We start from the raw sequence: 17,065 nt of genomic DNA on the forward strand, positions 1-17,065 counted from the left end.
GTAGCGGTTTTCACTTAAAATGTAGATATCAAAGTGTAATTGTATTGAATGAGTTTTGTCCTACTGTTCAATGTAATCACAGGGAAACACAGAATAACTCATATGGAACTCAAGTACTGGTAAAATATTGAGACCATTGATAATATTAGTCATTGAAACCTTTCAGTATTGTATCATTTTCCAGTAAAGTAGTTTGTGGCCAATGAATGGCACCGTCGGCTGCCTTGAGGAATGCTAACACTGCTAAGTGTAGACAGTTTGGAGGTATTAAAACAATAATAACATTTATGTTGTGACTATTGTGAATAGCACAGGGAAATAACAACACTTTTATGAAAAGTGGCAAAACCTTTTTTTTATATTGCGGCAGAGCCTCGTCCTCACTGTCAGAATGGAAGACTTTGCGTGTATGTTGTTTGAGTCTATGTCAGTTAGTATAATCGCTTATGCTCTGTTTGTGTGTCTTACAACTTTATTAACACGCAGCCTAACACAGCAAAGCTAAAGGTAACATACTGTAACTGTGTGGATGTTAGGTGTGTGTGTGTGTGTGTGTGTGTGTGTGTGTGTGTGTGTGTGTGTGTGTGTGTGTGTGTGTGTGTGTGTGTGTGTGTGTGTGTGTGTGTGTGTGTGTGTGTGTGTGTGTGTGTGTGTGTGTGTGTGTGTGGTGTGTGATGCGTGCGTGCGTGCGTGTTGATAGCCGCTCAGTGTCCTAGCCGTCTGTAGTCATCAAAGCGTTTGTGTCCCACAGCCGTACTTTTGGAAACCATGTATCTCTCTGACAAACTCCATCATTGTAGAACATCCTGTAGTGTTTACTGTCAGTGTTAGTTTTAACTAACTAGCTCACCCCCACACACACCTTTCTCTCTCTCTCTCTTTGTGGATGTATATTATGTGATGTCTGACCACCCTGTGTGTGTGTGTGTGTGTGTGTGTGTGTGTGTGTGTGTGTGTGTGTGTGTGTGTGTGTGTGTGTGTGTGTGTGTGTGTGTGTGTGTGTGTGTGTGTGTGTGTGTGTGTGTGTGTGTGTGTGTGTGTGTGTGTGTGTGTGTTTTCTGTGCGTGTGTTCATGCGCATACGTGGTATGTGTGTGTGTGTGTCTATCCACAGAGTACGGGACGTGTTCGTCAGAGTGGCAGCCACACACCCTCCCCTCCTCTGAGCCCCAAGGCGCTCCTCCCAGTGGCTGACACAGAAGGTGCAGGGGTTGGAGTCGGAGGAGAAGAGGGCGTGGCGGAGGTGGGGCTTAGTGATCAGCAGCAGCTGGTGATGCAGCAGGAAGAGAGAGTCCTCACTGAACAGATAGAGAGTCTGCAAAAAGAGAAGTATGATGTTATGCCTTTATCAAAAGATGTTACTCAATGTTTTTTCATAATGCTGAATACATTTGTCTATTTTTTAGACAATGACATGACTGAGTATTTAAAGCTGCACTATATAACCTTTCTCTATTATGCTGGTTTTTAACCTATTTTCCTCTGCAAGTGGTGATTTTTTACCATTACGCTAATAGTCTTCCTGCTTGCTCAGGGGATACATTTAATATCGACCATCAGGTAAAGATTGGTGTCAGATCCTGTGTCTACTGTCCGAGAACATGACCTTTAATGAATAGTTTATTTCGGTACTTACATTTTCATGTTAAAAGACAGTTGTGTTACATGATCGTGCAGGTTTAGCACCAAAAAGGTGTAGGCTGAAGCCAAAGCTTTACCCTTTGACACAATCTAAACATCACAATAGAGCAGGGAGACAAAATACAACCACCCCTATTTGTATACGTTATATAGTAACAGTACCATACAGATTGGACAAATTTTTATATTTATTTAAAAAAGTTACATAGCTTTAATGCAGCCTCACATAGCGACACTAATATCACTGTGTGGATATTAGTCTCGTCCCTCTCTCCTGCCCCATATTTGAATACCGGGCCCTGGTTGGTTATAGCCTGGTTCCAGAATAATCTGGTTGGCTGTCACCATTTCGGCCGTGAAGTCCTCCCACAATTGTTTGTTGTGTTTGTTTACATTTGTCTCCACACTTGTTATTTTCAGAGATATTGATGAGGCAATAATCATGTCTCTGTCGTTGTGTTGTGTATTTTGTGTTGTGTATTTCTAATGTTTGAAGGCAGCATTATCCATGTATCGGAATCGGTCAGAATCGTTATCGGCAGATATGACCCTGCAAATAATCGGAGATCGGATATCGGTCATAATTTCATAATCCTTGGTTAAAACGATATAGAACTTGCCTAAATATTAACATAGCCAATGTTGGCTACACATGGTTAATGGTTAAATGTGGCTGTCTGGTCCCATGGTGTATACAGGGAGGAGTTGACCTATGAGATGCTGGTCTTGGAGCCTCGGACTTCAGACGACGAGACGCCAGAGTCTGAAGCATCCTTTGGCACCGCTGACAGCTCTGAAAACCTCGCCATGGAAAGGGATGGAGCCACTCCTGACCTAGCTGGTCAGTGTGTGTGTTTGTCAAGTGTTAGAGTTTGTGTGTGTGTGTGTGTGTGTGTGTGTGTGTGTGTGTGTGTGTGTGTGTGTGTGTGTGTGTGTGTGTGTTGTTTGTCATGTGTTAGAATGCATGTGTAAGTGTCTTGTATTCACTGTGTGTGTGTGTGTGCGCGTGTGCGTGTGCGTGTGCGACTGTGTGTGCGTGTGCGACTGTGTGTGCGCGCACAGTGTTTGTCATATCATATGTTAGATTGCATGTGTAAGTGTCTTTTATTAATGGGTCAGTGTGTGTGTGTTCATGCTTCCATGTTTGCCATATGTTAGAATGCATGTGTAAGTGTATTTTATTCATGTGTTATTGTGTTAGAATGCATGTGTAAGTGTCTTTTATTCATGTCTTATTGTGTTAGAATGCATGTGTAAGGGTCTTGACTTTTATTCATGCTTCCTTCATTGTGGTTTTACCTGTGTGGTCTTTGTCTCCCCCTGAAGGATCATCGTTGAACTTCTTCCTCAGAAACAGTTGCACCAACTGTTCTTTACTAAAGCCTAATTCTAACTGATAAATCGGTCTTTGTTAAGACCAGAATTTCCAAAGGGGGTTTTAACCTAAACTTTCTCCAACACAGATAGGGGAGGGCCCAGCATGGAATGATCCTGATTAGCTCCAATAAAACTCCTCAGTTTCAGGTATTTAAGAAAATGTTTACGAGGGATATCATATTTAATGACAAGATCCTCAAACTAAAGCATATTCCCATTGTGACTTCCAAAAACATCCCTCAAGTAACCCACCCACTTATCAGTCCAAATTTAAAATGCCCATCAGCCCTTCCTGGCACACATTGGTTATTACCCCAAACTGGGCTTAAACAGGAGAGGTGGGAGAGTTCACCAAGATACTTATTGACCTTGTGCCTGACACCAATCATAGTTTTAACTATAGGATTATGTGTATTTCTTTTTAGGTTTGTATGAGTATCTCAATAAATATTAGAATGAAATGATAACAAGGAGCTTGACTCTATATCTGTCCATGCCGGAGAGTTCTCTTCTGTGAAGTAGAACGTTAGTGTTCTTAATTGAGCTGCCCAGAAATACCACAGCATGTTAGGACACTGTAACCGACCCCATACAAAGTACATGTTAGCAGCTTTATTACTAACTATAATACCACAGCATGTTAGGACACTGTAACCGTCCCCATACAAAGTACTGTTAGCAGCTTTATTATTAACTATAATACCACAGCACGTTAAGACACTAGCTGTAACCGTCCCCAATACAAAGGACATGTTAGGACAATGTAACCGTCCCCATACAGGGCTTGACATTAAGGCTTGTCCGCTTGTCCGGGACAAGTAATAAATCTTTCCGGACAAGTGCATTACAATTTTACTTGTCCGTTGGACAAGTGACTCTTGGTTTCACTTTTTCTGTGACACTCTGCGGAGGCAGTCTTTGATATAAATACTAGAAACCTTGATAAAAGAAAATAATCGAAGCAAAGCTGTCTTTGTGGTTTTAATACACAGAAATGTGCGCACACAAATGATGAAGGTTGCACGCGGTATAAATCTGTTGCAAGTAACACACAGAAAGAGAAACAACACAGAGTATTTATCAGCGTTTTAGGAACTCCCAAAGGGAGGGGCTGGTACAGACAAAGAGAGTTTGAACGTCAAAAAGAGGAACTGCTAGTTGCTAGTTTCTGGCACAGGCAGTGCGTGACCTTGAGGCCTCAGAGGTGCATGAGCTTCAGCAACTGATACAGCTAGGCACCGCTAGGCACCCATAAAGTCTTATACAAACATTACTTGACAACTGCAATTGTCCAGTGTTCACTCTTACATATAGACGGCATAAATGGAAGAGGGGTTACAGATTATAAGTTTCATAACACTAAAATGACTTTGCAGGCACACTGTCAGTATATTGAAAATTCCCTATCAAATATTGTTCATAGCCCTAATGTCTGCGATCTTGCATACATTAAATGTATTTCAAATACACAGCCATAGATCAGTCCTATCCACGCATGCTTAGCAGACTGACCACGTAGGGCATTTAAACTTGTAGCACTGCATGTGTACTCACCCAATAATTCATTCCTAAGACTTGGAGTCAGATATTGTCCTCTAGTTTCATAATCATTTGAAAGTTCTGTCAGAAAAGGTGTGTGTGTGAGATATTTTACTAAATACACATTTTCTGCCAGAACTTAAAATGAATATGTCTAGGTCATTTGGAATATATGATGAAATGTATGTAAGATCATTCCATTCCCACAACAATATTCAGAAGAACATGGCATATTTTGGACATAGTTCGAATGGTGATTAATCATGATTAATTCATTTTAATTCATTAATCTGATTAAAATGTGTAATGATTTGACCGCCCTAATTCAAACATTTATTCACCAAACTAACATACAGTTAGTTGATTTAAAATGTATTTGTGTGTGCTCGTGCTCCGGACAAGTGACTTTTGTGTCCGGACAAGTGAATGGGAAATGTACTTGTCCGAAGTGCCTCAAAAACTTAATGTCAAGCCCTGCCATACAAAGGACACGTGGGACATTGTAACCGTCCCCATACAAAGGACTGTTAGGATACTGTAACCGTCCCCATACAAAGGAATGTTAGGATACTGTAACCGTCCCCATACAAAGGACACGTTAGGACACTGTAACCATCCCCATTAACAGCTTTATTATTAACTATTAGTGTAGGTCGGACTTAAAATGGCAAGTTAAAGGGATAGTCCACGCCCAAAATGACTTTTATTCTATCCATTACTCACTCCATGGAGCCTTGAATTCATTCATGTTTTTTTCGCATTCCTAAGCTAATAATTTGATGAAAAACAAATCTCCACGAATTCAAGTCTTCATGGGGCATGTATTTGATATAAAATAATTATTTTTTTGGTCAACCGACCCCAGTTGTGTTTTTCACATATGTTGCTGATGTAGTAGTGTTGGTATGAGAGCTAAACGTTTGTGTCTGTGTCTCAGCAGCAGAGCGAGGAGGAGGAGGAGCATATCGATGCAGGAAGTCCAGCAACCAGAGCCGCCGTGCTCTCTGCCGACAGAACGACTCCCAGGACTCTGCTGACTCCTCCGCCTCTCTCTCCTCCTCTCTGTCTTGCTCCTATCACCCCGCCTCGCCCTCCCTCCCTCACCCTCGGTTTCGCTCTGCGTCCTCCGGACCCCTGCTCGCCTCCTCGTCCTGTGTGTTGGGGGGAACGGAAGGGCCACTCGCCCAGGGGAGTCAGGGGGTCGGGGTCAAAGGGCGGCAGCGGCTCCGGCTGAGCCGCAGCTCGCCGCGCGATCCCACCAACGGCCACCGGAGGGAGCCCGAGTTTGGCTCGGCGCCACAGCCGATGGTTCTCTACGGAAACAAAGAGTTCATGGTGTGAAGATGGTGTGGGTGCCTGCCTGCATGCGTGTGTGCGTGAGAGACACAAACACGCACGCGCACACACAGAGAACAGGGTTGCCGTCAAAGGGAGGCAGGGGGTGAAAAGCGAGAGGGCGAGAAAAGAACGAGAAGCCGTGAGGAATAGAGGAGCCTGAAGAGCTTACAGTAGATAAAGGTAAACTGACATATGAAGTGTGAATACTGTGAGGCGACCATCTTGTTAGACGTTGAACTGGCTTCTTGACGTCTGCATCGCCATCGAGGAAAATATGTAGTCACATCTGTAATTAAAGTGTTCTATATGATGACAGCTTTACATAGCGAACAGGATAAGGAAAGCAACCATCAAACAGAATAGTCCCATGGCTTCAGACAGGACAAATCCCAGGATGGCATATGAGAAAAGCTGCTGCTTCAGAGATTGACTTAATGAGTGACATGCTGGAACGGAGACAATTGCTGCCTCGTTGCCTGGCATGGTGTGTGTGGGGGGTCAAGTCTAAAGGTTGATTCATACTTGGTTGCATGCCGGTGTGACGTGTCATGATGCAACTAAGTGTAAATTAAGCACAATTTATACTCTGTAGTACGAATTCGCTTTAAAATGTGTTATTTCCGACACCATCGTGCCATAGAGTATGAATGAAATTAAGCTTCACCTATCAGCATTCAGTCACTTACTAGCATGGTTGTTAATTGTATGTCGCCACTGTAACAGCACGATTAATGATGCAGTTAAAAGTCTGCTAGTTTCAATCAGCCACAGGGCAGTAGCAGCTAGCAAAGCTGTGTGGAACACAGACTGCAACGTTCAGACCTTGCCAAGACAACTTTAAGACCCCACTTTTTCTTTTCTTTTTTGTCTTTCTTTTTTCTTTTTCTTTTTTTTTTGCATGTGGATCCCAGAAAGACATGTTAGCCATACTGACTGGTCTGGTGAACTTTTTTTTTTTTTTGCAACCAGCGCCAAGCTAACTCAAAGCAAATCCCGTTTCTTTTCATGTTTACAGAGGACAGACCGGCAAAGAGGCAGCATGCTTCTCCATGATAGATTTTTCTTACGTCCTGTTTAAAAAGACTGTACTGTAATATGTTATAAATACATGTAATATGACTATTATAATTGAAAACCAGTGTACATAGAAATGAGCTCGCTCCAGTGCTGATGGGTCGTTCAATGTTCATACATGTTATAATCTTTCTCTGTTTTTTTTCCTCACTTTTTGTCAGAAGTATTTTGCAAAGTGAAGTGAAGTGTGGAATTCAGCTTCTATTTTTGTTGTTTTGTTATTTTATTTCTTATGTGTGCCATGTTATTTATATGGGGGGAAAATCTATTACAGTGAAGAGATGTCACTATATGATCAGCTGATGATCTGTCATCACAGAAAGCCTACTGTCGACACGGATACTGTCACCGTGGAGACCCTGAATGCTTGACACAAGGTGTCAAACTAAAGCCCCATGAAGCCAAACAGCAGTAATATAGTGGAACAATGCAACAACAAGACATTCTACACATTAAAGTTTATTTCTAGAGGCGGTTGTTGTAATATTATTTAATGACATTTAATGTTAACATTTAATATTTGATGATATAAAAATCAAAGATCTACATTTTAATTTATATATACTCGGACACAACAGGTGTTCACTGCTGTTTGTCTTTGTAGCGCAACAATGTCTGTCGGCCATAAAACAAATGTCTTTAAACATCATTTTCCTGCATGCGTCGCTCCTTCCAGCAACATTCTTCAGTTTTTATTCAGACACCAGTGTTACAAAGTCAGGACTTGAATTTATTATATCATATATATATGTTTTTTTTTATTGGTGTATTATAGTTGTTGCTGACTTGTTTTACCATTTGTGTCGATATTGTCATTACCACTAATGGTAATGGCTTATTTTTCTTGTAATGAAAGCCATTCCCCCATCCCCCTCCTCTGTGTGTGTGTGTGTGTGTGTGTGTGTGTGTGTGTGTGTGTGTGTGTGTGTGTGTGTGTGTGTGTGTGTGTGTGTGTGTGTGTGTGTGTGTGTGTGTGTGTGTGTGTGTGTGTGTGTGTGTGTGTGTGTGTGTGTGTGTGTGTGTGTGTGTGTGTGTGTGTGTGTGAGAGCGCGCGCACACGCAAGTGACTCACAAGCCTGTGTGTGAGCCTTGATTCTTGTCTCTGCACCCACTCAGTGCATGTGAAGTCACGTCCAACGTATGGAGAAAAACAGCACACTCCAACTCCATCCATCTCTCCCATACTGTCCACTGAGCCGTCCAGATTTGCTGGTTTCTTCTGCAGCTCTTTATCTCTTTCTACTTAACACTGACTGTGTTGAACAGTGCAGTATTCCTTCCACTCTCTTTTCTTCTCAGACCCTGGCTGTGAAAAGTAGCATTCTACCTACCTACCTGTAGCAGTAGCACCATGGCATGTCACGAATATTAATCAAGTTTACATTTCCACATTATATCAGCGGTCTCTAGTATCCCTACACTATAACATTCATTTGACTGCATCTCTCAGTATTTAGTCTGGTGGTTCTCGGCTATCTTGAGTTCATGTCCACATTTTAACCTCTACTTGAGGTACACAGAACAGCGCTACTGTAACACTATATTCCTCTATCTAAGCTGCTTCAAGCCCATGGCCCTGTCAGAATATACCTTGCAGCCCGCTTTTGGATCCCGAGCCAGAAGTTTAGAAACACTGCTTACTGTCAGTATAATATTATAATGTGGTGATCAGATTGCTTTAGCGTATAAGCTTGCTGTAAGCCTTAAAAAGAAAAGAATAGAAAAACTACCCGTACTTCACCAACAGCTACTGCACCATTGTTATCCACCTGGTTAGATTAGTAGACAGCTGGTCAGTCAAAAATACATTTCACATTTACTTAAGAGCAGCAATGTTTTAAAATATTGAAAACTGAACAAAAGGAAAGAAATTGGACACTGGAAATAGACTACATTTTGCAGGTATATGTTTAACAGTCAATTCCTATCTAAAATATAGGAGGCAAATATTCACGTCCAAATACTTGCAAGCGTTTATTAAAGATGATGGTATTACAGTGCTTACTTGTTTCTGGATCAACCGATATGACATTCTGCAAAAGAAAGAGTGAATGTACCGATCACTGGAAAGCATGCCGTGCTTTCGTTTCTGTTGATATTTTCTACAGTGTATTATGTACTATTTATGACCAACAATACAGCGGATGGGAAACAAGCCTGTTATAAAAGGATATATTATCCTGTGTACGACGCAATTATCTCCTGTTAATCATGAAAATGTGTTTTTTTGACGGGTCAGAGACTGGTCTGTCGTGGCTGTGCTTTAAGTCAAAAACTCAATTTGAGTGTCGTCTTGTTTTGTCTGTGCCTCGGTCTGGACACAGTATGTAAAGGTGCAATTTGTGTAATATTTGTTTTCTTTCTTTTTTTAAGATGAGAGAAAAAAAAGAATTTATGGGGGAAATCATCTGCTTATTAAAAAAAGAGAAACTGGAGCCAAATAAGGTTGAGTTCTGTGATTATTGTAGAATTACTATTATTCCATTTAGGCATTTAACATGTGTTATGCTCCCTGGAAATAAAAACGTCTGGGTTTCCGAGGCTATTCTCCCAGTGACATACAGTGTACAAAGGTCAGACTGAGTTAGAGTTGAGTGGAACATTCATGTTCAGTGCAGTGATTAGACAGAGGGTTAAAAGGGCAATCAAGTAGGCTACAGCATACACAACAATTATTAAACCAACACTTATTATTTTCTGTTGCATGAACAAAAAGTTAAATGGGTGGAAATACATGCCCCATAGTGAAGCATGCTACAATTCTTGCAGATAAAAAGTGAGACTGTCAGAAACAACCTTGAGACGTTCCTGCATGGTGCCTAATACTCCCCCATAGTCTGTGGACTCTGAAGGGATAAGCTTCATGGTAATTTAGTCCTTGTTCTTACAATGAATGAATGAACAGTATATCCTGTCTGTTTCCATTGGGTCTCAGACTCTCACATGTGCATAGTCATGACGTATGGAACATTAAGCATCTGAGTTATTAGATTTAAAAGGGTTATACAAGTTATACAAATATATTTCCCCATACAACCCACGTACTCTTTTTGGAAAGAGAGGCAAGGTCTTTCAGTCCAGCTGTCATTCCGGGCCTCTCGCCTGGAGAGAAAGTCATCTGTGACTGTGTGCAGCTCACATGGATATGAAACTATAGAGGACAATATTTCACTTCACGTCTTTGGAATTATTTAATGTGTGAGTACAAACGAAGCATAAGATAAAACATTTATCACATTTATGCTGCGCATGTTTGTTTGTTTTTTCCAGGAGCGGGTGCAACCGATCTATGGCTCTTGTTGTATGTGGAATACTGTAGCCTACCAACTGTATGTAACAACAGTCAGAGACATTCAGGGCTATAGCATGATAAACCTAACCATATTCCAAACCAGTGTTTTTTAAGCAATAAGCATAAGCATATACAATGCATTAATACTTAACCTTATTATAAGTCATTAACCATATGCTGTTTGTGTTATGTGTTATGATTATTGTTATGAGTTTCATATAACTGTAATTGTATGGTGTTAATCAGTATGTTTATAATGCATAAATTGCCGCATATAAGTGACCAACACATTTAAACATGCAGTAAAATGTGAAAAGAGGATGACCGATGACGCTTCTAAAGGAACGTTTACAAAACATAGAAAGGTGCTGTTTCTATCCGACAGAGACAAAAGAGAACCTGGCCGAAGCGTGAGGAACGTTCGACCTTTGACATAAAAATCTTTTGTATAACGGTGAGAGAATATAGGCCTAATCTTCTTTAACGCCAGAACTTTGCTCACTCATAATATCAGCCACACACTCCTTCCTGTTTATAGTTTCTATTCTGCTTTCTGTTAAATATCGTAGGGAGGGACTAATTAAGTTTCGTTCTGACTAATTCATTTAGAGATTGAAGCTTCATCATCATCAGTCTATATCCGCAGATGCGCTTTGATCTTTGAACACATGGTAAACCGGAACGCCCATTATTCACAGCTGAAGAGCTGATCTAACTCCAATCTGCGAACATTGGGAAATTGGAACCCGGCCATCGGTCCATTTCTTTTAGCTCTGAATCTGGTTTGAGACATTATACTCTAAAACCTCCTCAGCCCTCAGGGATTCTCTGACTGACCACGTCGTAATGGCCATGGTAAGAAAATTGCTTATAATGGTAAACCATGCAGTATAACTTAAATTGTTTAACTTAAACTAATACTATTCCTAACTTTGCTGTGATTATTAATAATAATTTACTGTAGGATAGGCTATAAAAAGGAAGACAGATTTCGTTAGAACAAACATGGCGAATGCATCTGTATAGGCCTGTAGTCCCCAAAAACATAGCGTCATAATAAAGCTTGAATTTGTGTTAACAACACCCAACAAAGAGGCATACATTCATAATATAAATAACAGTTATAAGAAAACCTCATTTAGAATTGGCTATAAAACTATAAGTGATTGCAAGTCTGGTTATTTTTCAACCACTGTTTCAATTGTCATTAAAATGCGGGCTATATTGCGCAGTGGAGTATACGGTTAGGGCCTTTAGTGCAACATTTGTAAACAAACACCTTTAAAAGCTCAACATTTTATTTTATTTTTTATCAAACACCGTATAGCTTATAAGCTCTCTTAAACAGCTGTTCTACAGATTTAATGATTGCATGCATGGCACCAGCAAATGGCCAGTTTGTGAAACAGTCGACTATGTGATAACTAAGATGCCTATGGCATTACATGTTTTGTCCTCTTTCTCTACAGATGGATCGTGTTGTTGTGTTCTTTGACTTGGAGACAACTGGCTTAGGTAACGTGTGTTTGAAATTGAATCTCTCATTTATTGTGGCAAAGGATTTCAGCATAGGAATTGCTTAATACAATTATATTATATATTTGATTATGCTGTTGGTGTTTGATTGATTTATTTATTAACAGCATGCAGGTACATTTCAACGAAAGCACAACTCAAAAAAAAAAAAAGTTAAATGTGGACAACACCATGATAAAGCATACACTTGTTTATGACAGGGTCCACCGTGTTGATAACACAGTTTATTCTGTTTGTATGGATTTGTAACTATTGTATTTGTACATTGTACAAATAAAGTACTGAAGTACTAAAGTAGCCGCTGCCGGCCACATGCAGGCAGTGGAAAAGTAGACGGTGAATCTGCATTTCCTCACAGGCCAGTGTGTGAGGCTTGGGGGCCTGAGACACATGAAAATGGCTGTTATGGCTGTTGGCAGTATTTTCTGATTTATGGAATGATAATTAGAGCTATCTAAAATACCCTGGATTTATCCGATCTTCAGATTTATCGTCCCAAAATGTATGCAAATTAGCACAAATTAGGGTATAAAATACCCTAATTTGCATATTTAAAGGTATATTCAGTGATTTCACTTAATTCAAATATCACTTATTTTTTTGTTTTGTTGTGATAATCCTCTCTACTATAGAGTGTGCTGACCATATAAGGAGTTCCTCCCTGTCCCCAGTTAACCCCTGCGGGTCAAAAAACCTTAGGTTTCGTTTTTGACTCTCTATCCTGATTGGATGAAAGGCTTAGGTCCCAGTCAAAAACGAAACCTAAGGTTTTTTGAGTGAAATCACTGAATATACCTTTAAACATATCATTTCAGAAAACGAATACAAATATTCTTAGTTGTAATTAATGTAAGTAATCAACTGGAGAAGTTTCATTGTGATGTCTATTAGTTAACTTTTTTTTTACCTTATTCACCTGTATGTGTCTCTTAAATCAACAGAATAGCAAAGTAACTATAACTCATAAATAACAGACAATAACAGGAGTGGTGGGGGAGGAGGAATCATCATCTATATCTGGCACTCCTTCCAGGACCAAATAATAATACAACAAATAACAAATACGACCACAGTCGCAACAGTCATACAAGAAATAAAAAAATGTTTGTTGATAATTCAAACCTGCATAATCAACACAAATCAAGGAGGTACAAGGGATTGGTTTCTCAATACATTACACATTTAGTGAAGTTCAGGTTGTGACTCTATACCCTTATTTTCGTTCACATCATCCTCGTCCTCACTCCTCTCTAACGCATACAAGGGAGAGACAAACGCACGCACGCACGCACGCACGCACGCACACACACACACACACACACACACACACACACACTAGGTTCCACACCCTGTTTCCAGACCTAAGTTGAAAACGGTTTTGCGCTGCGGACAGAATAAACTGTGACGGCGTGTGCGCAGCTGTTTTTAGACAGCTGGTGGATGGGAATTAAGCTCCACCTCCGCGGACATCTTGCGCTCTCCTCAGCGCAAGTCGGCCGCGGTCGTCCGCAAGCCGTCGCGCAAGTCGTCTGCGGAAGTGGAGCTTTTTTCCCATCCACCAGCTGTTTAAAAACCCGGTTTTTCGGCTGCGGACAGCCGAGGACGTCCGCAGCTCTTTTGACAGTCTGGCAGTACTGTTAGGGTTTCAAGTACCGGGTGACTTGATGGCTCCACTCCTACATCCTCATACATGGTGGTTCCTCGGGAGTCGGGACCACCATCCATGAATCCTTATCATGGGATCTTAACACCAGTCTCATAATAAGTAAATCACACCAGCGTCTCTATTTCCTGCGGCAGCTTAAGAAGTTTAATGTCAGCCAAGCAGCCATGACTCACTTCTATAGGGCCACTATTGAAAGTGTTCTTAGTACTTCTTACCTTCTCCATGCTTGTCTGGTTTGGTCACACAACCTCTCAAGACAAATCAAAGCTGTAAAGAGTAGTACGTCGCGCATCAAAAAACATTGGATGTAGCCTCCCTACACTTTCCTCACTCTATTCCATCAGAATAATTAGGAAGGCAACTCCCATCCTGCACATCACCTCTTCAATCTCCTCCCATCAGGCAGGAGATATAGAAGCATCAAGAGCTCAACATCTCGCTTCAGAGATAGCACTTATCCCGTAGCCATTAGACGTCTGAACTCGTAGAAATATGCATATAGCACTTTATAGCACACAGTAATTTCCTATGCTGCTGGTTTTTGTATTGTATTGTCCTTCTTGTTTGTGTATCTATGGTTTTCTGTATATGAGTATGAACCAAGACAAATTCCTATCAACTTGTTGACATGGCAAATAAATTATTGAATCTTGAATCTTGAACATCGCCTCATTGATTGAACTCATTGATAAGAGCTCCCCTCACCTCACACGGGTGTGAATTTTATATACTAGAGATGAAAAAATATTTTTTCTGCCAATTGGATGTCTAATTTTGAAATACACAGACACAGAGGACATGGAATCAAATTTGTTTAATACTTTCTTGTCATTAGTTTATACTGGATTACATTAGTCTTGGATTTTAATTAGTGGTTCATCCATTTTGATCCATTTCAGTGGTGTATGCAGTTCTGTATTGTCTGTTCAATTGAAGCCCACAAATCTTTAATCTCTGTATGTTCATTGTTTGCCAAGCCAATTGCTTTAAGGATCAAACTGGTGAATTGTGCACCTACCTCTCATCCCATGTTCCTAATGTGCTCTCTCTCTCTCTCTCTCTCTCTCTCTCTCTCTCTCTGTCTCTGTCTCTGTCTCTTTCTTGTTTCTCCATCCTACCCAATCAGACACGTCACAGTGTGAAATTTTGCAGCTGGCTGCTATCAGTGATGCCAGAAGGTTTAACGTGTTCATCTCCCCGTGCCGTGACATCGATGAAGGTGCCTCTCGCGTCAACGGCTTCACTACCCATGGCCACGGCTCTGACCCACGCTCACTCCGGCTCCATGGACAGTCCGTGGACGCCGTGCCCCTCATGCGTGCCCTCGCTGACTTCATCGACTTCCTGAGCTCCTTCCAGGCTCCTCTGCTGCTGGCAGCCCACAACGCCAGGGTTTTCGACCAGGTGGTGTTGACCAGGAGTCTGCAACGGTGCTCCCTCGTGCCGAGATTCCTGGAAGTGTCCAGTGGGGGTTGGTTTCTGGACACTCTCCAGCTCAGCAGGGAGCTGTGTTCTTTAAAAAGCCACAAGCTGAAGGATCTGGTGAGCCACTTTCTTGACATGCCCTTCAACGCACATGATGCCCAGGAAGATGTCAGGGTTCTGCAGGAGCTGTACGTGAGGTGGAGGCCAAACCAGGCCGTTGTACAGAGTTGCACTTTTAGTCCAGGCCGTTAAGACATTTTTTATCAGTTTTTATTTCTGGTCTATTTCCAGTTTTCTTTCATATTTCAGTTTGTAACTGGCCAATTTTTGTATTTTATAGTGTAATTAGTTTGTGATTTTAGTGTTAATGATCATTGACGAAAAGACGCATGCACGCACACGCACGCACGCACATATACAGTATGTATACATTTTTTTACATTATTTTTGTAAAATCATGCCTTAAGCCACTTACTGTAATCAGAAATCATCAGAACATTACCATTTATTGGGCATTGGACCATTGTGGCACAAGAGTTAAGTGAAAAAAAGAGAAGAAATTTAAGTTTTTTTTAAACAAATGCAATTTTGCCTTTGTATTAATATTTCTGTTGTGTTTTAAAAACTATTTGTTTTATTTCAGTTTTGTTTCACACACATGATTAGTTTTAATTTTAAAATCAGGTAAAGAATGATGACTCATTCAACTGCTTCCTTTGTCATCCCACACTACTCTGCATGCTAAATGGTTGCAACATGATAATGTTGCAACCATTTGAACTGGGGACCCACCCTGAGTACTTGGAATTATTGTGGAGTTGAGGCATTATTACATTTAGTTTGACCATCCTATTTGAACTGGGGACCCACCCTGAGTACTTGGAATTATTGTGGAGTTGAGGCATTATTACATTTAGTTTGACCATCCTATTTGAACTGGGGACCCACCCTGAGTACGTTTTTTATTAATTATTGTGGAGTTGAGGCATTGCATTTAGTTCATTCATTGTTCCAGACATATTGTGAAAATAGCAGATCTATAAGCTTGGCTATTTTCACAATTTTGCCTCTGTTTGATCAGTTTTTATAGTAGCCTATAGTTTGTTGATCACGTTTGATGCAGAAATGGTCCTTTTTAATTGAATTTATTTTTCTTTTTGGTATTAAAAATGTCTTGAAAGTTTTTTGTCAATTTGCTGTCACCTGGTATCCCCCCCAAAGTCATGTGACCAGTGCTGTCTAGCGTCTAGTCTAGTGGAGCAGCCCAAGTGGCCTACAGTAGATTAGAAGACTGTCACCATAGAGCTCTGGGTTGTGAGTGTGTGAACTCTAATTAAGCTGTAGTATGTGTGTGATCATTTATACCTGTGTGATCATTTATACCTTCCCGATTAATAATGTTTTTTTTAAAGAGAGAGAGACCATAATGCTGCCTTTCCATCTTGCTTTTGAAGCTTTCACATTATTTAATGTCCCCCCACTTCTAAAAGTAACACTACAACACTGACTAGGGCTAATTCCGCCTATACTTTTGTTAGACAGTCTGAGTGTACTTGACACTCCTGCCCCCTTTTGTAGGTTCAAGTTCGGTCGGTCACTCTTTCTGAAGCTTAGAGCATCCTCTGTGATCTGGTACCTCTCCTCTCCCCTCCGGACTGAAGACTGGAACCCAAAACCCTCTGCCCTGAGGGGCTTTATATTGTATGTCCCTGAGGGGGAGGTAACCTTTGTTTGTTTTTTGTTTTTTTTTACCATGCTTTGATATTTTTTGAAGAAGGCCAATAACTCACTATGGCTTAGTGAGGGGAAAACAGACACACATTTTTATGCCAACTCCTATTTATTTATGGACCTTTACTTATCAACTAAAGAGATCTAAGGACCTTTTACCCTGTCCTCTACAAACACACCTCCTACAAACATTACATTTTAGCATTAAAACTAATTCAAAACACAATACTGTCTGTAAGAATCCAGGGAGGCTAAAATAACATCTTCCCTATTTTATATTAAAACTTGTATTTTTACTTAACCTGCTTAGGTTTTCACCATATGTTGTCATATGAACACATGAGCAACCTGGAATCAAACTTCTACTTAGTTAATAGGGAGGCGAAAACAAACATCCCTTTTTTCAATTCAACTTGTAAACTATTTAAAAAAAAACAGTTAATAATC

General features: G+C 40.6%; 2 protein-coding genes across 5 annotated transcripts in view; both read left to right on the top strand.

The window, feature by feature from the left end:
• The window catches only part of LOC310857310 (unconventional myosin-IXAb-like), a 136,857-nt gene extending 127,451 nt beyond the window's left edge, over positions 1 to 9,406 (top strand). The window contains exons 42-45 of one of the 4 annotated variants that reach the window (XR_014569129.1): positions 1,114 to 1,328; positions 2,339 to 2,481; positions 5,497 to 6,170; positions 6,320 to 9,406. Coding sequence is in view for 3 of the 4 variants with exons in the window: in XM_083762922.1 (XP_083619048.1) it covers positions 1,114 to 1,328; positions 2,339 to 2,481; positions 5,497 to 5,897 (759 nt within the window). In the remaining variant the exon portion in view is untranslated. Of the gene's footprint in view, positions 1 to 1,113; positions 1,329 to 2,338; positions 2,482 to 3,103; positions 3,165 to 5,493 lie in introns of all 4 variants that reach the window. The other 3 variants (XM_083762923.1, XM_083762924.1, XM_083762922.1) reach the window with 3 other exon arrangements.
• Positions 9,407 to 10,991: 1,585 nt separating this feature from the next.
• Positions 10,992 to 15,806, top strand: LOC310857617 (DNA polymerase III subunit epsilon-like). Its single transcript, XM_083763363.1, has 3 exons — positions 10,992 to 11,115; positions 11,730 to 11,775; positions 14,589 to 15,806. Exons 1-3 carry the CDS (start codon positions 11,107 to 11,109, stop codon positions 15,137 to 15,139), a joined length of 606 nt encoding a protein of 201 aa, XP_083619489.1. The 5' UTR covers positions 10,992 to 11,106; the 3' UTR covers positions 15,140 to 15,806.
• The last annotated feature ends 1,259 nt before the right edge of the window (positions 15,807 to 17,065 follow it).

The sequence above is a fragment of the Protomyctophum parallelum genome (genome assembly GCF_964188405.1).
Source record: "Protomyctophum parallelum genome assembly, chromosome: 4".
Classification (NCBI taxonomy): Eukaryota; Metazoa; Chordata; class Actinopteri; order Myctophiformes; family Myctophidae; genus Protomyctophum; species Protomyctophum parallelum.